General features: G+C 42.6%; 1 protein-coding gene across 1 annotated transcript in view; it reads left to right on the top strand.

The window, feature by feature from the left end:
• Window positions 1-21,906, top strand: part of CCDC178 (coiled-coil domain containing 178) — a 433,474-nt gene that overhangs the window by 375,426 nt on the left and 36,142 nt on the right. Inside the window, exon 19 of the mRNA XM_082258686.1 lies at window positions 8,510-8,644. Within this exon, the coding sequence (XP_082114812.1) occupies window positions 8,510-8,644 (135 nt within the window). The remainder of the gene's footprint in view (window positions 1-8,509; window positions 8,645-21,906) is intronic.

The following is a 21,906-nucleotide window of genomic DNA, read 5'->3' as shown; positions in this document are numbered from 1 at the left end:
TTTGTTTTTATGTCATTAAATATTTTCATGCAGAAGGAAGGAAAGGAAAAAAAATCTTCACCTAAAAAGTGAGCCAGGATTTACTTAGATATTACAGCAGGTTGAAAACTCTTAGTGAGCAAAATAGAGCATTTTCGATTGGCAAAAGCACTTGCTATCACCCCCAAAGATAGCCCTTAACATTCATACATCAAATCAAATGTTACATCAGGGATGAAATTGGGCTGCCTTTGTCCATACTACTAGTAAACTAGTTCACTTGATAAAGCCACAGACTCTCTGCAGTACTTAAAAGAGAAGTATGGACTTGCTTTTTTTTAAAATCATACTTAAATCATACTTACCTAGGTGGATCCAGCATCGGTCCGATGCTGCATCTGTCCCCCGGCCCCTCTAACACTGTAAACTGAACGATTGAACACCGCCGATGGCTCAGTTCTCACAGCTCCCTGAGCAGAGAGCTGGGGGCTGTCATTCACCGCTCTCTGCTCTGCCCCCTCTTTGCTCACTGGAGTGCTGAGCTGTAGAGGGGGCGGGAGCAGCTCGCTGAGAGGCTGAGCCAGGTGTCGGTCCAGGCATGTGGGCAGATCCCGACCCCATGGTTGCAATCTTGCCCGAGCTTGGAACGGCTCTGTGACATCAGCAGACAGTGGACTTCAGCCCACTGTCTGCTGAAAACGGGTCACAGGAGTTCAGAACGAACTGCATTCCTGTGATCCACGGGAGAAGTACAACCAAACGAGCTTTGGCTGTATTTCTCCTTTAATGACATTAAACACCCTTAAAGCGGACCGCATTTTCAAAACAATACTTTGCACTATAATAAATGGAAATCACTGTTGTGAAAACATGGATAAAACTCAATAAACATAATGTTATCAAACTTATGAAGTGAAAAAAATTTGAGTGAAAAAATTATCAATAAATAAACTAAAAGTCCATCAAGGCCTATAGAAAAGGGCTAGATAAGAAAATACTGTGCACCACAAAAAGTTCAAAAGAAGAGGGAGGACAAATTATCCACAAATCACTTCATCCACAAGTATCCCCACATCCATGAATTCGCAATGCTTCTACCACCAGATAACACCAAGTGCTCAAGCCTCTCACTGCATCATGTGGACCATCATATAGTGTAGTCAAATGCGCATTTCAAGTCTCCTTATGCGAGGGAACTCCAGGACGCCAGTAGTGAATCCGGTCAGAGTTGGTTGATCAGCATGATGAAAAGTAAAAAGCATATGCGCCCATAGTATAACCCGTAAAAAAATCAAATGACAAGTAGGACTTGTAAGCAATAACGGAATTGCACAAAGCAAGTCCCAGGGCATAAAGCTTCAAAACTTGACTATGGCAATAAAGTACAACAAACAAATTGCTCTCCCATTTGCAGCAAGCTGTGTGGCCGCACCGGACTCAACCACCAATCAGCAAGCCTACTTTGCACTAGTGTAACCCCCCCACCCCATGCCATGATCTTTTTTTCCACGTTTGTATCCACTTTTGCTAGTAAAATTGTTTTTATAGAGATATAGAAATGCTGTCTATGCTGTGTATAGCACCAAGTTCAATTCCTTATCAAGTGTTAGAATACAAATAACAGCTAATAAAGGTGCTATGGATAATAGTGATAACATTTTAAATATCATTCCTACTATCTGATCTTATTTCTCCCTTTATTATAAAAATGACGGCACTCAAATGTAAAATGTTCTATTTTTTTTTTTTTTTTTTTACGGCTCTGAATGCAATGCTGCATTACAGATCTTTATGCAGCTGTGTGTATTACCCCATAGACAACAATGCACCGTGTTTAGATCTATGAAAAAAAAAAAGCTACACAGTTTGAAGCGCTGTTTTTTTATTTTTTTATCTTTCAAGCAGTTTTTTTTTTTTCACCTGTGTGCAAAAAGCCATATACATGCACAGGGTGCATTTTGATTCCTATTATATTCATGTTTTGCTTTTTTCACTTTATACCCTCAATAATACTAAAATTATAGTGGACACGTACAGGGAATTCAAGGAACAGGGAAGTAGCAGACGAGAACATATAGGTTAGAAAGGTTTTTTGAGAAAGGTGTTTTTATATACGACTAATCCCTAAAGCATGCAATATAAAAAGCATTAGGGTATTATGGAGTCGACAAAATAGTACTCAACATATAGCACTTTATTTAGTGATCCCAGCAGAAACCGGCAAGGCATGTAGAAAAGTACAGTTTATGAAAGTGTAGTGAATTGTTAAGATTATGGTCTCTGCAACTTCTTTGACAAACACACAGCCTTAATTGACTATCAAGCTTGAAGAACTCTGCATTCAGATTGGTCAGGAGAGTTCCAGACCATTGAGATTGTGCTGTAACAGCACCATGGATTCTTTGAATGCATTAATTTGCATATCAGCTGTGGCAATAGCAGTGCATGATGATGACATTGCATTACTTGTTATGTCGTGCTTGGTAACTAATACAAAATTAGACTGTTAAATATAAAGCAGCAATGTGATCCAAACTGTTAATTATGCTGAAAGAATAATAAATATTAAAGGCACATTAAAATGTGCTTTATTGCATTGCACATTACTAACATTATTGTTTACTGGGTTTATGTTTTGTTGTTTTTTTTATTTTTCTCTGTGCAGGCTTTGCAGCAAAGATAACAAACATAGTACTATTTAGCTATCTCTGATGTTAACACAAAAATAGATTTATGAGATAGTAAACAAGAATTCGTTTCTCGATTAATTTAAGGCTCGGCACATATTTAAACAGCACTTCTCTGTAGTTCATTTCTAAACTGCATCTAGTTTTAGTAGGGATCACATGCTCGGTATACGTGACTACATTATTAGTAGATCTGGTGTGATGCATGCCCAAGGGACCAATTCAACCTTTGCCTGCTTTATCGCACATGTTTTAATGCGTTGAGGCACGTTACATTTAAAACTATAACTAAAGGCAAAACTTTTTTTTAGTTTTGGATAGAGTGGAGATGGAATAGAACCCCTGTCAGTCTTTATTGCTGTCTGTGACCCCATTTAGGAGATTCACCTCTCTATTTGTCCTGTTTACTCTTATCATTGAAAGTTAAAGAAAATCCCAAATTTTTGGTTGTTCACAGAAAATGAATTAGAAGAGGAAATCTTCCAATGGGGACACTAGTTTTGGTGACCTGGGGATCCCCAAGGTATTCCCTGAATTTGCAAGGATTTCCTCTCACTTCCCGTTGGGCTATGGGACAGGAAATGAAGGGAAATCTCCATAATGGGACACAGATGGCGAAAAAAAAAAAAAAAAAACTGGCAGGGGTTATAACCCTCCATTGCTCTTTCCAAAATTGAAAAAAAAGTTTTGCCTTTAGTTCTACTATAAGGCAGCCCATTCCTTTTGAATGCTCCAAGAAATGCACCTGCACTATTATTAAAGCGGAGTTCCAGCATGAAATTTTTTTTTTTTTTAGATTAAAAAATACCCCCCAGGACAGTCAGGGCTAGTGCATTTAAGCAACAATAGCCTCTATCCCCTGTTTCACTTACCTTTTAGAAGAAATACTTATCTTGAAAATGTCTTGTCCAGCGCTGCCATCTCAGGTGTGGGCAACTGAAGCTGGAGCGTCTTCTTCATTGACGTCAGAGTCCCAGAATACCCTACACCGGCCCTGCTCATCACTTCCGGTGCAGGCGCGTCATCCCTGCACAGCTTCTGGGCATGCCCAGAAGCTGTTTAGCATGGAATGACGTGCCTGCACCGGAAGTGACGACCAGGGCCGGTGCAGGCGCATTGACTCCTGGGATCAATGACACTCATCTCCCAGGAGTCAATGCAAGCAGGAAGTGACGGCGGCAGCCGTGTCCACAGAGGGAGGAAGAGGAAGGAAGGTAAGTATATTTTCTTTAATAACAAGGTAAGTGAATCAAAAAAAAATGTAATTATCTAATTCTTTTTCAGGTAATTTAGAGCAAGCGGATGAGGAAAAGTTATTTTTGAGGGTGGAACTCCGCTTTAACAATGAAGGGCTCCACAATGCACACATCTGTTTACATCTGTGGGCTTTAGTGCTCTGTAGTGTTGGCACTTTAATTCAGCATATATTGGTTAGGATGATATTTATGAATTTATGGCAATGCAGCACACATATACCTGCATTTTATTGTGCAAATGTGGCAACCCATTCACAACAATGCATTTTAAAGCCATATTACCACTTCTGGACCGGAAGATTTTACCCCCTTAATGACCTGCCATTTTTTGCAATACGGCACTGCATTACTTTAACTGACAATTGTGCAGTCGTGCAATGCTGTACCAAAATAAAATTGATGTCCTTTTTGTCCCACAAATAGAGCTTTCTTCTGGTGGTATTTGATCACATGTGCGATTTTTATTTTTCGCACTATAAACAAAAAAAGAGCGACAAATCTGAAAAAAAAACAATATTTTTTTACTTTCTGCTATATAACATTCCAAATTAAAAAAAAAAAAAAAAAAAAAAAATCTAAAACCAATTTATTTCTTCATTATAGGCCAATATGTATTCTGCTACATATTTTTGGTAAAAAAATCCCAATAAGTGTATATTGATTGGTTTGCGCAAAAGTAATCATGTCACTTTTTTTTTTTTACTAGTAATGGTGGCGATCAGCGATTTTTAGCAGGACTGTGACATTGCGGCAGACAGATCGGACACCTAACTGACATTTTTTCACACTTTTGGGGGGACCCGTGACATTACTACAGTAATCAGTGCTAAACATGTGCACTGTTACTGTACTAATGACACTGGCAGGGAAGGGGTTAACACCAGGTGCGATCAAAGGGTTAAATGTGTCCCTAGGGGGTACTTTCTAACTGTGTGGGGGTTGTATTCACTAAATGAACACAGAGACCTGTGTTCCTAAATAAGAGGAACACAGGATCCCTGTGTTCATTACTAACAGAAGAGCGATCTGCCGTGTTTACAACAGCAGACTGCCATTTATGTCTCCACGGGCAGGGATCGCGGGTGCCCGGCAGCAATCGCGGCCACCGGACCCGCTGATTGGCTCCCCTGTGGCCAATCGGTGCGTGCGCGTGCCCCCCGGCGATGAGCGTGCCCCCACTAGCGGTCCAGAGAAGCGACGGACAGTTACGTAGTTTCGCGGAACAGAGCCGACCTACCACAGTATATGTACTTCTGGCAGTCGGCAAGAGATTAGACCCAAAACCAAAAATGTAATATATTGCAACTTACCAATCATTAGATGTGGTAGCTGTATTTTTTTTGCTTTCTTAGGCTTTCTTCCCTCTGTTTTCACCTGATGATCTGGCCAGTAATAAACCTCCTGTATTAGAGTGCCCTAACTATGGATGAAGGAGAAAAGGGGCACCTTTGGATAGCAGCTATGTCAGTCCAGGGGGGAGGGGAGTGTTATATGTACTAGCAGATATAGATACATTAACAAATTGAAGCCAAACGCCAGCTCACACTATATAGGCAGTTACAGCAGTTTTTTTTCTTTTGGGATAAAGGGTTTACAGAAATAAAGGAGGATCATTGTAAGCACCCCTGCCACTGTGGAATGGTTTGTTTCATCCCTGTAAACTGACACATCTGGAAGAGAACATGTTCTTTTGAAAAACAACAGACTTATTGGCTGGATCACCAGATAAAAATAGAAGAAAGAAAGCCTAAAATAGAAAGTGAATGCAGTTATCACATCTGAGAAATGGTAATCTGCAATGTCATAAAAATATTCGCTTTTAGGTTTAATACCTCTCTAACCACTTCTCCAGAAGATTTTCCCCCTTAATGACCAGGCCATATTTTGCTATTCGGCACTGGGTTATTTTAATAGACAATTGCGCGGTCGTGCGACGCTGTACCTAAATAAAATTGATTTCTTTTTTTTTCCCCACAAATAGAGCTTTGTTTTGGTAGTATTTGATCACCTTTGCGATTTTTATTTTTTGCGCTATAAATAAAAAAAAAGAGCAACAATTCTGAAAAAAAACAAAAAAATATATATTTTTCACTTTCTGCTATATAACATTCTCAAAAAAAATAAATTTAAAATTAAATTTTTTAACATTTCAGGCCAATTTGTTTTCTGCTGCATATTTTTGGTAGAAATAAAAATCGCAATAAGCGTATTTTGATTGGTTTATGCAAAAGTTATCGCGTATACCAACTACGGGAAAGATTTATGTCATTTTTATTGTTTTTTTTATTAGTAATGGCAGTAATTTGCGATTTTTTGCTGGACTGCGACATTGCTGCGGACAGATCGTACCCCTAACTGACATGGGGGGGACCAGTGACATTACTACAGTAATCAGTGCTTAAAATATGCACTGTTACTGTAATAATGACACTGGCAGGGATGGGGTTAACACTGTGGGTGATCAAGGGGTTAAATGTGAGCCTAGGGGAGTGATTCGGTGGCTTGTGAAATGATCACAGAGACCTGTGATCCTATATAGCAGGATCACAGGGGCTCTGTGATCATTCCAGAGAGAAGAACGGTCAGCTGGGAACGATCTTGGGTGTCAGGCGGCAATCAGAGCCACCTGCCCTATGCATCGGAGTCCCCGCTGCCGAGTGGGGGTGGGAGCGCGCCGCTCACTCCCTAGCTGCAGGTGCGTGACCGACGATCTACGTTGGTTCGAGCAGGAGGGCCGAAATAGGCAGCAGGTGGTCGGGAACTGGTTAATGCATATCGACACATGTACAGGGTCTAGTTCACATGTAGCACTATGTCAATATGCATTGTAGAAAAAAAGTTCTTGCCTTGCAGCGCACACCACAGCACATGAATGGTGTGAGTAGGGCACATAAAAAAATAATTGTTTCCTAGGTGCCCTTGCATTGAGCCTGCATTAATATATGTAGATCAAAGCAATTTGTAGGCAAGTGCAGTCTATTTTCTCCACTGCAGGTGGCACCTATCCCTAACTACAATGCAGGTGGAGGAGAAAATTCAGAGGAGCTTTCTTCCTCTATGATTGACCGACTGGATGTTGGCATCGCATGTAACTTTGGTGGCCATCTCGGGTCAGGCAAAGTCTATTTAAGACCCTGGTTCCCAGGTTTGGAGTAGGGAAAGGTCACCTGTCTGTCAGGGACAGTACTTTGTGTCAGGAAGAGGTTCCAGACCAGTAGGGAAAGTGCTGGGACACACCATCCTTCCTGGAAGCCTCCTTACTTGGGTCCAGACCAGCCAGGCCACATTCCGCTACTCGAGACAGGCACTGACGGCACACCTGAGACCTACTGCTACTCCTCATTGCTGTACACCCTGTGAGAGCGCCTAGGTGGGCTTCCTTCTCACTGGGCTTGTTGTGGATTACTGAAATTCAATTTCAATACAGTTCTGTTTTCTGCAAACTGGGCTCTGTGTGTTTACAGCCGCTGCACCATCCTGCACCATGCTGCCCACAAGCACAGTGAAAGGGCCTCAACTGTGTAAACATAATGATAAAAAGGCCCTTTTGGTCATCTTGAGGGCAAGTGATCTTCAAAGTAACACCTGTTAACGGCGTGATCACCGTGATCACTGTGCACTAACTGCATGGTAACCATGCTAGCATAGGAGCATAACCAGTACTTTACAGTTGACAAGCATGTTATGTTTCCTCATGACAATTTTTAGGGGGATAAAAAATACTATATTCTCTTTTCTGTTGCTCTTAATTTATTTTATTTATTTTTTCCGTTTAATAAACACAAAAGTGCTATGTGGTTTTTGGGCTGTGATATATTTTGTATATGACATCCAGTGTCACTTTTCAAAATCAGCATTTTCTGTAGCTGAACTGCGTTCAGGTACATGTTCACGTGTCACATGTTCACCACAAGCTAGATTAATAGGGAGTAGTGTGTGGAATTTATATCCTGTTATTGTTCTCCCTCCGCATTTGATGGCTGAGTTAATTCTCTTTAGTTTTGTCATGCTCTGCAGCACACATTGCCTGCCTATGATGAGCTTTACAAGAAGAAGAAGTAAAAACACGATGTCCATCAAAGTCCTAACCTTGCATCTTAAATGTACTGCTGACCTGATGTGCTTTTCCAAAAGCCGCAAAGGATTCCTTTTTCTATGAAAAAAAAAAAAAACAACAAAAAAACAAAAGGGTTCAATATGTCCTAAAGCTATCGGTTTTGAGTTAAACTGGGTGAAGTAGAAATATTTTACTCATCAGCTTTGCAGTCACAGAGTTTGCTTCAGCTAGAACAAAACTGCTGAGGCATTTAGAGAAAATTAACCCCCCATCCTGGCAGCCAGATGTGACTGGTTTCTGATGAATGCACATGAGTGGGCTGAAAAATCAAGAGACTGTGAAATTCCTGTCAGGTCTGTACAGTGCAGAATGGGCTATTGACTGCTTTCTATATTTCCCTCCATCATTCTTCTTGAACACTGCCATTAATTTCCTCTCCTGCTCTGACTTGTGTTTTTTTTTTTTCGCCCCCCTCCTTCTCTTACTCCTCTCCTTATTTTTTTACTTTTTATTTTATTTATTTATTTCAGATCTCGGTACTGCAGAGCAGGATGCACCGGGCTCTGGTGGAGTTTTTCAAACAACGAGGCCTCTATAACCAGGCCGGGCTGGCTCACTTCCAGGCTGCCTCTCAGGAGAATTCTCAGAAAATATTAGCCGTGCAGGTAGGTGATTGTAAGGAAGTACCGAAGATCATCGTGATCTAGATTGAAAAGAAAATGATGGGAAGGGTGATGAGGCTTCTAAACCATATGCCGGCAGGGTTTCATCAGTTTTTAACCGCCTTCATAAACTGAAAATGGATGAAGGATGACTTAAAATGATGCATAGCTATGCAGGTGGATGCTACTTTACCTGTATTAGCCTGTCTCTGTAACTATTAGGTTAACACAAAGGGAGGTTGTTAGAGCTGGACATTAACTTCTTCATAATCATCAGGATATTTTATTTACAGTACTTGTGAGTAGACATTTTGGCTACAAGACTTTTGTTATTTTTAGATATGAGCAAAATTGAGAGTTTTCATTTCACTGAAAAATCTTGTGAAATGCATTGGAATCAACAGGGAAGGAACAAATGAAAGACTTTATAATGTTCCTTTTATCTGTAATTTACACAATAATCCCTTTGCGCCTAAGGGTAAAAATAAGCACAATTTTGCAACTTTGGCATGTGTTAGTAAAACCATGCATATCATCACAACTACTTTGTGAATCCAGAAAGATTATACCTTATTTTTTTCCTGAACGAATTGGGATTTCATTTGGTGGGGAATGGTAATGGATATCTCCTGTTTTTTTTTTTTTTTTTTTTATTTATTTTCTTAAGAAGTTTAACTGGCCTAAAATTGTAAAAAAAAAATATTTTTTTAAAATTTAGCTGTATATTTCTTAGTACTACCTAACCCTCCACCAAAAACAACCCACATTTAATTCTCCTTCTCCTGGCGATTGCAGCAATACCACATATGTGTATGTTAGTTGTTGTATGTACCCATAGTACAGCCCAAAAACAATAGTGCGAAATTTCCTTTTTTCTTTTATCCTACCTAAAACACACAGACACTGACACTAACTTAAAATTTGGTCCAAAAAATACTGGCCCTGACCCTTACCCAAACACTAACCCTGGCACTGACCAAGATTAAACCTTGATCTAGGTATTTTTTATCATATTTTTTTATTTTTATTATTTATTATTTTTTTTACACACTCTTTTTTTTCTCTGCAAGAAGGGAGAGAGATATGATGTATCATTCATGAAGAATGAAAACACAGTGGCTGGGTTCACAGTGACTGATCACTTTTTCTTTTCTTTTGCGCGGTGGTGCAAAAAACGTAAACGAAAAAACCTGGTAAGTGAACACAAAAAAGGTGCATGTGAACACACATAAAAAAGTGCACTTGGAGTGGACTTTGTCCACCCCCCAAGGGGTAGAAACTCTACCCTGATCCCCCGGGGCACAAGGCTCCTGACAGAGACAAAGAGCTCCAATGGTCCACCTAGCCAGAAGGCCTGCTGGACCCCATTCTTCTGAGCCAGCCTAAGCTGACCTTGAAATACTTGGTCAAGGGGCTCTCCCAAAGAGAGACCCCCCAGGGACAGAGGAGAAAGAAGGCGAGGGCCACACATCCTCCCCCTAGACTTCAGGGCAAGCCTGGGGACTCACACCCTCCATCCTAGTGAGAAGAAAACAAAAAAAGAAGTGAAAGGTGACAAGCGTGGGAGAAAAATAACTAAATAAATAGGTGGTCGTGCATATCGGTGCACTGGCTGGGCCCTGAGGCCTAGTTACAAAAATTGCCCCAGACATTAGCCAAAAGGCCCAGCCCTAAAAGGTGCAGTGCAGAAAAAGTGTCGGTCACACATTAGGGTCTCACACCCAAGTGTTACTAAAAGCACCTCTGGACACCATGGACTCTCTGCCTTCCCAGACCATGGCTAGACAAGGTAGACCGTTCGAACCAGGAGGTAATGGAGCCTTCCAGCTTTCTCTGGGAGAATTTATTTCCAGCCCCCAATGACCTATGGGCACTCCGGTTTCAATTCCTGCCAGTACTAACCTTCCAGGTCCCCATCAATCCAGCAGATTTGCATAGCCACCACCCAACCTTAGTCAGGTCAGGTGATAGCACAGCACCCCCACTGGATCACTGATAAGAACAGATACTACACTCGATCTTAGCCAAAAGGCTGAGAATCCTGATCATTGTGATAGGCAATCGGAGGATATCACAGTGATCAGGTGACCCGAAATCGTGAGTTCTGGGTCTCGATCGTTAGTACGGGTCCCGGGGCTCGTGGTGAGACCCCAGTCTCAGTGCCGGGAGTGCACCATGCGGCGTGCTCCTAGCACAATGGGAGATACACAAATATGCACCCCCGGTGAAAAAAGCCCAGTCTAGTGGGGCTGCATGTTTGCTGTATGTTGGAATGAAGGGGTTAACACCCTCATGTGACTTTTTGACTGGCACAGCAAAGGGAGGGGGGCATTGACAAAATCCTGGAACTGGTGTCATCCATAGACACCATTCAGATACAGTGGGAAGCCAGAAGGTTTTTTTTTTATCTTTGAGTGTCTTTTCACACATACTGCGTTGATCTGCATTATACTACACTGGAAGAATGCAGGTCACTGCATGGACATGTAGAAAACAATGCTGGAATCATGTGTGGTGCGTTGCTATAAAATGCTACATGCTTGCATTTAATGGAATGTACGTCAATGCATGTAAAAGTATGTCAAGTTTGTTTGGGGGGAAAAATGCTTTTTATTATTTTGTCTCTTACAAGGACCCATACGGCAACCATCTTAGAGGTGAAGTGGAGAGTGTGCAGTAGAAAGCTGGCTAGTGAGGTGTCTAAATATCAGGGGGTTTATAAGAATACATGAGTTTGTAAGCCATGTGCCGGCTTATATGCTGGACATCCCATTTACTAATGCCTGTCCAAAATGATCTCTCTCTCTCTCCTCCTCCTCTCTCTCCCCCCCTCCCCCCCTCTTTCTCTTAATCCTTCTCTGAACACACCAAAGGATGTGATGTCAGAGGAAATAACCTGTAAGCAATTTAACCTCCTAAAGTGATTGTAAATGATCACTGTGTAAAACAACCAATTCAGTTTAAAATTGAAATAAAAGGCAAAACATTTTTCTATAGATATAAAAAAAAACATAAATACGTAAATGATCACATTCCCTCTGTTCTCGGCTACAAAAGAGCTGGATGGAGGGGAAACAGCAGCACAGTGAACTTGCCAATGAATGGCTGTGCAATGGGAGTGTGTCAGGACATGTCTGATCATTGGAATAGAACACCCAGCATAGCAAGAGAACTGACCACATTGTGCTCCCCTGCTTGGTGTGGTCAGTTTTTAATAGGGAAGCAGAGGGACGGGCAGGAACACCAGGGATTTCACATAAAAGTAGCAAAACAAAGAGAACAGGATACTTTCTTATACAAGTAAATGGTACAGCAGGCACATATCAGGAATATGAAGTGTTGGGGTAACAAATGCTTTAAGCTCCAGGAGGTTTTACTCCCTTTACAGCTAGAGCATTTTTTGCCATTCAGCACTGTGCTATTTTAACTGGCAATTGCTCGGTCATGCAACACTGTACCTAGATTAATTTTATATAATTTCACATAAATAGAGTTTTCTTTTGGTGTATTTGAACACCACTGGGTTTTTTATTTTATGTTTTTAATGAAAAACAAACATTTTGAAAAAAAACACAATATTTTTTACTCTCTGCTAAAAACATATCCAATAAAAAATAAATGTAGGCCTAAATTTATTTTGCTTCATGTCTTTGGTTAAAAAAAAAAAAAAAAATTCCCAATAGGTGTATATTGATTGGTTTGTGTGAAAATTATAGCGTCCACAAAGTATGGTATATACTGAATTTTTTTTAAACTGCTAATTGCATTGATCCACGACTTATAGTGGAACTGTGCTGGTGCGGCAGCAAATCTGACACTAACTGACAGTGGGTTAGAACTGAGTAACTGACACTGACATCACCGGTAACACTTATACAGTGATCAGTGCTAATCCTATACACTGTTACTGTACAATGAAACTGGCTGGAAAGGGGATAACATTTAGGGGCAATAAAAGGGTTAACCGCGTGCCTAACAATGTGTAACGTGTGCTGTTTTTACTAATAGATGTATTTTTACTAATAGATGTGGCTGTGTTTTCTCCCTGCTTTTCAGGGAGAAAGCACAGCCCCACCACTTCTCGAATTTCCATGTACAGAGCCCTGTGTGTTCGTAAACACAGAGCTCTGTACTGTGATTCTCTAAGCAGATCAGCAGGTCCTGGCCATAAATCATTGGCTGGCACCTGCTAACCACCTTGTGCTGTAGGGAATAACTGCACAGACGGGGCAGCGGGCACACGCTTGCGCCCTCACCCTGAAATGCTGAATCACTTACATATACATGATCCAGAGCAGCGGGCAGCCCTGCCAGCGTAAAAAGGCAGTGGGGGGGGGGGGGCTCCACTAGTGGTCCACATGCATAAATCATGTCAACTCACATCAATTGAAGGGAATGCACATCCATTTTTTTTTCTTTTTTATGTATTTTATTGCATGTTTATGTGTGAACATGGCCCTAATTCACACATTAACATTCTCAAGTTTTTACTTCTTTAGGAGTTTTTTTATGAAGCCTCAATGAGAGCTCCTGATACATACAGCAGGTGTCTGTATTACCGCTGCATCCAAACGGTGTCTGTGAATGATACTTGTCCGGTATTGTGCCACCACCCCCTCATTCTACTATGCCATTCACAAAGCATGGCAGAAATGTCATCACTGTGCTGTGTTCTGTGAATGGCACAGTAGAGGGAAGGGGGCAGAGACATAACCCTCGATCTGGAATTATAAAAATAAAAAGTTGAAAGCATTGTTTTCTATATTTATGATACACAATGGATTAGCATACTGAATATCACCCAGTTAAGGTTACAACTACTGTAACAGGAAGAGTACACAAAGTTGATACCTTACATAGCAAACTGAGCATTAAAAAGTACACTAAAAATGCAGAGTGTGTGGGTCAGTCCTGCAAAAAATGTAAAGAGGCAGCACAAGGTGGTTCAGTATTTATCAGGTATTTAAAGTATAACTAAAAGCAAAACTTTTTTTTAGTTTTGGATAGAGTGGAGAAGGATTAAAACACTTGTCAGGTTTTATTGCTGTCTGTGCCCCCGTTAGGGAGATTTGCTCTCTCTGTTTGTCCTGATGGCCATTTTCATTAAAAGTGAAAGTCAAAGAAAATCCCAAATTTTGGGTTGTCCAAAGAAAAGATTTTCCAATGGAGACACTAGTTCTGGAGACCTGGGGGTCCCCAAAGAATTCCCCTAATTTGCAGGGATTTCCTCTCACTTCCTGTTTGGCTATGGGACAGGAAGAGAAGGAAAATTTTCGCAATTTGACACAGACAGAGAAAAAAAATCTGACGGATTATATTCCTCTCTTTCTCAGTCCAAAATGAAAAAATGCAGTTTTACCCTGTCCCTCAGGCATCTTATGTGGCTTCTTTCAGGCAGGCATCAAATCCCGGTGGATATTACATTAACTTAACCACTTGCCAACCAGCCACAGTACATATACTGCGGCAGGCCGGCTCTATCCCGCGAAACGACATACCTGTACGTTACTTTGCAGAACCATTGGCAGGTGCGCGCACGCCCATTCGCCACAGGGGCTGCAAATTTGCGGGCCCGGCAGCCACGATTGCCGCTGGGCACCCGCAATCGCTCCTCGTGGAGACAGAATGGCAGTCTGCCATTGTAAACACGGCAGACCGCTGTTTTGTCAGTTATGAACACAGGGATCCTGTGTTCCTCTTATTTAGGAACACAGGTCTCTGTTTTCATGCAGCAAGCCCACCCCCCCCCCACAGTTAGAAAGCACCCCCCTAGGGACACATTTAACCCCTTGATCGCCCCTGGTGTTAACCCCTTCCCTGCCAATGTCATTAGTACAGTAACCGTGCATATTTTTAGCACTGATTACTGTAGTAATGTCACTGGTCCCCCCAAAAGTGTCAAAAATGTTAGTAAGGTGTCCGATCTGTCCACCGCTAAAAATTGCTGATCGCCACCATTACTAGTAAACCAAAATAAATAAAAATGACAGAAATCTTTCCCCTAGTTTGTAGACATGATAACTTTTGCGCAAACTAATCAGTATACACTTATTGGGATTTTTTCTTACCAAAAATATGTAGCAGAATACAAATTGGCCTAAAATGATGAAAAAATTGTATTTTTATAAAAAAAAAATATTGGGAATGTTAAATAGCAGATAGTAAAAAATATTGTTTTTGTTTTTTTCTTTTCAGAATTATAGCTATTTTTTTGTTTATAGCACAAAAAAATAAAAATCTCACAGGTGATCAAATACCACCAAAGGAAAAGCTCTATTTGTGGGGAAAAAAATAACATAAATTTTATTATGGTACAGCGTTGCACGACTGCCCAATTGTCAGTTAAATTAAGGCAGTGCCGTATCGCAAAAAATGACTTGGACTTGGGACCAATCCTGTTTAATTTATTCATAAATGATTTAGAGGAGGGGATATCTAGTACAATCTCAGTATTTGCAGATGATACTAAACTAAGCATGCCAATATCTTCTATGCAGGATGTGGAAACCTTGCAAGCGGACCTGAACAAAATAACGGGGTGGGCAACTACATGGCAGATGAGGTTTAATGTTGAAAAATGTAAAGTAATGCACTTTGGGGCCAAAAACCAGAAAGCAAGCTACTCACTAGGGGGGGAGCCTCTGGGTGAGTCTAGGATGGAAAAAGACTTGGGGGTACTGGTAGACAACAGGCTTGGCAGTGGCATGCAATGCCAAGCCGCTGCAAGTAAAGCCAACAGAATATTGGGATGTATAAAAAAGGGGATTCACTCCAGAAATAAAGAGATTATTCTCCCACTCTACAAGACTCTGGTCCGGCCACATCTGGAGTATGCTGTCCAGTTCTGGGCACCGGTCTTCAGGAAGGATGTGCTGGAACTGGAGAGAGTCCAGAGAAGGGCAACAAAAATAATTAGGGGAATGGAGGACATCAGCTATGAGGAAAGACTGCAAGCACTGAACCTATTCTCTCTGGAGAAGAGACGACTGAGGGGGGATATGATATCAATGTACAAATACTGTACTGGCGACCCTAGCATAAGGAACAAACTATTCGGAGAAAGGAGATACAATAAGACACGTGGCCACTCACTAAAACTAGAGGAAAGGCGGTTTAACCTTAAAATGCGTAAGGGGTTCTTCACTGTAAGAGCGGTAAAGATGTGGAATTCTCTTCCACAAGCAGTCGTATCAGCAGGGAGCATTGATAGTTTCAAAAAACTGTTAGATGGGCACCTTAGAGACCACAACATACAGGGTTATACAATGTACGGTTAAAAGCAAACACACACACATCATAGGTTGAACTGGATGGACTGATGTCTTTTTTCAACCTCACCAACTATGTAACTATGTAACTATGTAACTATGACTTGGTCATTAAGGGGATTCCCTTCCGGTCCAGAAGTGGTTAAAGTAGAACTATAGGCAATATTATTGTTTTTTAATTTTGGATAGAGTTAGGGAGGATTATAACCCCTGTCAAGGTTTTCTTTGCCATCTGTGTCCCATTAGGGAGATTTGCCTTCACTTCCTGTTCCATAGCCAAAACAGAAATTAAGAGGAAATCCCTGCAAATTAAGGGAATTCTTTGGGGCCCTCAGGTCACCAGAACTAGTGTCCCCATTAGAAGATTTTTTGTGATTTTCTTTTACTTTCACTTGCAATGATAATAGTAAACAAGACAAATACAGAGGATGAATCCCTCTAACGGGGCAGAGATAGCAATTAAACAGGTGTTCTAATCCATCTCCACTCTATCAAAAGCTAAAAAAATGGAAGATTGTATCATACTTACCGTAATTTTCCTTTCCTGGTGCCTATCCATGGCAGCATACCAATGATAGAGCTCCGCCTCGACTCCTCCCTCAGGACTAGTGCATAGCGTAATTTAGAATACCGAGGGTGGGAGCGTATGCTGCCATGGATAGGCACCAGGAAAGGAAAATTACGGTAAGTATGATACAATTTTCCATTTTCCTGGTGCCTCCATGGCAGCATACCAATGATAAATAAATAGCTGACACGGGTGGGATAATGCACACAAAAAATAAATTTTATTCAGGCAGAAGACATGGCCGAGTTTAGTGCCCTTCTTCCAAAGTTTACAGTTGTAAGGGATCCTGGATCAATTCTGTAATGCCGGATGAAAGTATGGCGAGAAGACCAGGATGCTGCCCTGCATACCGTCTCCAAGGAGACGTTGGCCCTAGCTGCCCAAGATGCTGCTACAGCCCTCGTGGAATGAGCTTTCACCTGTGTTGGAGGCACCAGCTTCTTGGATATGTAAGTTTTTTTGATTAGCTTCACTACCCAGGAGGCTAGAGTTCTGCTAGTGGCATCTTTCCCTCTATTTTTCCCGTGAGGGATGATGAATAGTCTTTCCGATTTCCTAAAAGATTCGGTGGCAGCCAAGTAGGCTTTCAGCACTCTGGCGATGTCTAATTCGTGGCAAGTATCAGAATCCATGTCAGTAAAAACTGGCAATGCCCAGGGTTCTCTTAGGAAAGCTGATGACGCCACTTTGGGGACAAAGCCATGAATCGGACGGAGTTCCACCCTATCCGGGAAAAAGGAAATGTGTTCCTCACCAATTCCTAGTGAGTGGAGTTCCGAAATTCTCTTTCCAGATGTTATGGCTAAGAGGAAACCGTTTTTAATGTAAGATTCCAAAGTGAAATTTGCTCTACTGGGGCAAACGGCTGATCTGAGAGGACCTCCAAAACAAATGAAAGATCCCATTTTGGAAAGGAGCGCCTGGCCGGAGGGCGGATCTTTAATACTCCTCTCAGAAAGGTCACTACTAAGGGGTCTTCTGCCCATCTTCTATTGGATGCGGCCGATATTGCTGCTACCCGAACCTTTAGGGAGCTCAGACCAAGACCCAAATCTAGACCCGTTTGTTAAAAACCGAGGACGTCAATCGTAGAAAGAGAGATCAGGTTGAATCCTTTCCCAGAAGCAAAGGTTTGAAACTTGTTCCAGATTTTGTTGTAAACTGCGTTTGTGGAAGGCTTTCTCGCTTTTAGAAGGGTAGAGATGACCTATGCGGAGCAGCCTAAGGTTTCAAACCTCTGCCTTTCAGCTTCCAATCCCGAAGGTCCAGCTTGTGGGGATTCGGGTGAAACATCCTGCCTTGGGATAACAGGTGAGGAAAGGAGGGGATCCTCGTTGGCGGTTCCAGGCTGAGATACATGGCTATAGGGAACCATGGTCTCTTCGGCCAATAGGGCAGTATTGCTAAGACTTGGACTTCTTCCCTCAGAAGCCTTGAGAGAAAACTCGCAATTAGTGGGCGAGGTGGAAAGGCATAAGCCGTCTTGAAGACCCATGGGCATACCAGAGCGTCCACTGCTTCGCCCCATTGGGTGAGGAAAGCAGGAGAAGAAACGGGTCAACTTGTTGTTGCTCGGAGAGGCAAACAAATCCACTTGAATATAGTCCCAGAGATTGAATATCTGCTGGAAGATGTGGGGGTGTAGAGACCACTCGTTGCTGTCCGTGAAGTTCCTGGACAGCATATCCGCTTCCATATTCAAAGTGCCTGGAAGATACACAGCTTTCATCCCGAGGAGATTCTTCTCTGCCCATAAGAGTATTGGCTCCACTTCCCTGAGAAGGGATCTGCTGTGTGTGCCCCCTTGTCTCTGAAGATAAGACACTGCTACTCTGTTGTCCAGACGCAGTAACACCCTCTGACCTTTGATGATGGAAGTCAAGGCTAACAATGCTTGAAAAGCCGCTCTGATTTCCAGGATATTCGACACAATCCCGTTGGTAGGGAAAGGCCACCTTTCCTGTACCCTTATCACCCCGCAATGGGCTCCCCAGCCCTGTCCGCTGGCATTGGATGTAATTGTGATCCATGAGGGAAAGCTGAGGTGATGTGATTTGGAAAGATTTGTTGTGTCTGTCCACCAGTGTAGGCTTCTGATTGTTGATGCTGACAGAATGATCTTTTGGGAAAGACTCATGCATTGAGATGCTGTCAGGAAGGAACACCGCCGAACTCGGATCATTTTCTGAATAATGGCTTCCCTCTTCTGAGGAGGCAATGAAACTGAACTTTGCTTCGTGTTGAATAAGGCGCCCAGATATATCATCTCTTGAGTAGGTATTAACTGGCTCTTCTGTAGGTTTATCAACCATCCCATTTCCGTTAATGCCTGCATTAACATTTCCTTGTGGACTATGAGCTGGTTTGGGTTTGAGGCCAGAAGCAAGATGTCATCTAAATAGTGGTAGACTCTTAGACCTCTTTCTCAAAGTGGAGCCAAGGATGAGATCAGTATCTTCGTGAAAACTCGTGGAGAGGTGGACAAGCCGAAGGGAAGGGCTTGGAATTGGGCTTGGAATTGGAGGTGCAATTGTCCCACTGTGACTCTCAGGTATTTTTGGAAAGAGGGGAGAATTGGGACATGCAGATACGCGTCCTGCAGATCGATGCAGATCGATAGAGATCATCCAATCCCCTGGCTGAATGGCGTGGATAATCGTTTGCAGGGACTCCATTTTGAACTTTTTGAGAAGAATGTGTTGATTTAGATTCTATAGGTCTATAACCGGTCTCCAACCACCTGTTTTCTTTGGGACCAGAAAAAGGGTAGAATAGAATCCCTTGAAGCGCTCTTCCGAGGGAACAGGAACGGCCGCTTTCTGAAGCTGGACAGATGTCAGGAAATGAGACAGTGCTTGTGCCTTCTGATGGGAGGTCGGCCACCTTGTCTGTTGCAACGAATCTTGAGGAGGATGACCCAAAAAACTCAGAATGGCCCCATCGAATAGTCGATAGAACCCAAGGATCCTGGCAGCGGCTTGTCCAGATTGGAAAAAAATGTTTTAGCCTGGCCCCTACTGGGGGGGACAAGGCTAAGTTAGCGTCAAAAAGGTTTTGACGCCTCTTGGGGAGCGGTAAGGACTTTATTCTTTCTGGAGTTTAGGAAGGAAGCTTGAGTTCCTCTCCAGGGCCTCCTGCTCTTTCTGGCCTGTTTGGGCTGTCTGTAATCCCGTACATTAGATGGACGGAATCTTGCTGTAAATGGCCTTGACTTCCGAGCCCTTCTGTCTTGTGGAAGCATGCCAGATTTTCCGCCCGACAGATGGCTGTATTCAGTTGTTCCCCAAACAAATTTTTCCCATCAAATGGGATCTTGCACCAGTTTTGTTTGGATGCAAGATCGGCTATCCATGGTTTAAGCCATAAAGCTCTTTTTGCCATCACGGAGTGGAGCATGGCTCTGGCTGAGCAGCGGATGGTATCAATTGCCGCTTCTCCCACAAAATCTGCCAAAACCTTGAGCTCCTCCAGGGCTTTGATTATGTCCTCCTTCAGGACGTCCTGACGTAAAGCGGTCTCGATGTTTCCTGTCCAAGACCTAATAGCGGTGGAAACCGAGGTGAGGGCAATTGCTGGTCTGCAAGCTGCACCTGCCGCCAGATAACTTTTCCGCAGATCCGAGCCAATCCTTCTGTCTAAAGGATCTTTGAAGGAAGTAGAGTCCTCCATAGGTAATGTAACATTCTTTGCCAGGCGGACCACTGCTGCATCTACAGCTGGCATAGAGGCAAGCAATGCATATCCTGTTCAGCCAAAGGGTATAGCTTGTTAATACGTCCCACTGAAAAAATGTTATCCGTTTTCCGCCATTCATTATCAATGACCTCCTTAATTTCTCCCATTAAAGGGAAATAGATCTGTTTCCTTTTAAGGAATGGAAAGTAGGATTTGGATTTTTGAGGGGCGGGATCTTCCACTTCCTCCCAGGCAGTAGCTTCTTTGACCGCCTGAATGAAGGGCTGAACCAAGGAATATTGGAACCCAGATGGATCCCCTTCATCTGAAGATCCGTCCGAGTCTGACTCCCTGGCTGGATGCTCTGCCGGATGCACAGGAGTAATAGTTGCGGAGGGACCGGGCCTTTCGGTATATGGAACATGAGCAGAAGATTCGGAAACAGATTGGGCCGGAGCCAATGCTAGTTCTGAAATTGAATCCTTAACTGTCTGTTTGATCAAGTCTACTACTTGTTTGCTTTCCTGCTCCCGATTGGCCGCATAATCTCTCATGCAGTCCTTGCAGACTAATTTATCCGGGAGGAGGTTTGCGCCAAAAGCCCAACACTTCTTCCTGGAAGTATGAGGAGGGGGAGATGGTGAATAGTCCCGCCTCCTTGATCTTGATCTTCCAGATCTATGATGTGAGGATCGGGATCTATATGGACTCTCGTCATCTCGATATCTTGAAGATTTCTCTGATCTCTTGGAATGGGCAGGGCTGGTGAGAGAGGGAAAATTCCCATCACTCAAAGACACATGCTCTCTTTTTTTTTTTTTTAAATACTCACGTAAAGTTGGTCCCATACCTATCAGAAGTGTGAGGATCTTTTGCATGAGATGAGCGACTCATGATGGCTTACAAGCAGCAGGGTCAGCTAAAGGGGAAAGAGAGAGAGGAAAATCCCCATTTTTTTTTTTTTTAAAGATAACAGGGAGAAAGAAAAAGAAAAGAGAGAGAGAGAAAATACTGTTAGATCTAGACGAGACAGAAATACATATATATATACATACACATATATATATATATATATACACATATATACATACAAACCCTCCCCTTAGTACGCACATATATACATATGTATATACATTACATAATCCCAGATAAACACGCATACATTTAAAAGGAAAATTGCTGTACCTAAGGGCCGGGAAGGAGCACTTTCAGGGCTTCTTGATAGAGGCAGCTCCCACACCTTTAATCAAACTGCCTCCTTATATAAGACTTTATTTAGGAAAAAGGGAGGGCTTCAAGGGAAAACTGCTGTGTTTAATTTATTTTAATTGTAAGGGAAAGCGAGTATCGCTTTCCCTTACCCACTATGGCCGCCTGGTGCTGGAACATGGCACTGCGCATGCGCCCACGCATGCGCCGTGCCTCCCGCAGCATCACGCAGCGGACACCTGGATCCGCCCACACTCGGTGACGCTCCGCTCTACCGCGTATGCACCCGCGCACCCGATGCCGCTCCACGAGGATGCGGAGGAGCATGCATTCGTCCCCGCCTGCCGAAGGGAACACTGCTGCCGAGGAAGGAGGACCGAGCGTCCCCTGTACAGAGGAAACAGGTAACCTTTTGGGGAAAAAAACAAAGAAGATTACATTAAATCCCTGGCAAATGAGATATTTGAAAACTCCTGTCTAACTCATACCAATGTTAAAAAAGGGAACAAACAAAACAAGACACTGTTAATACATACACCATCCTA

The sequence above is a fragment of the Pelophylax lessonae genome (genome assembly GCF_965119305.1).
Source record: "Pelophylax lessonae genome assembly, chromosome: 5".
In the NCBI taxonomy this organism is placed as follows: Eukaryota; Metazoa; Chordata; class Amphibia; order Anura; family Ranidae; genus Pelophylax; species Pelophylax lessonae.
This window is presented reverse-complemented; position numbering and strand designations above follow the sequence as displayed.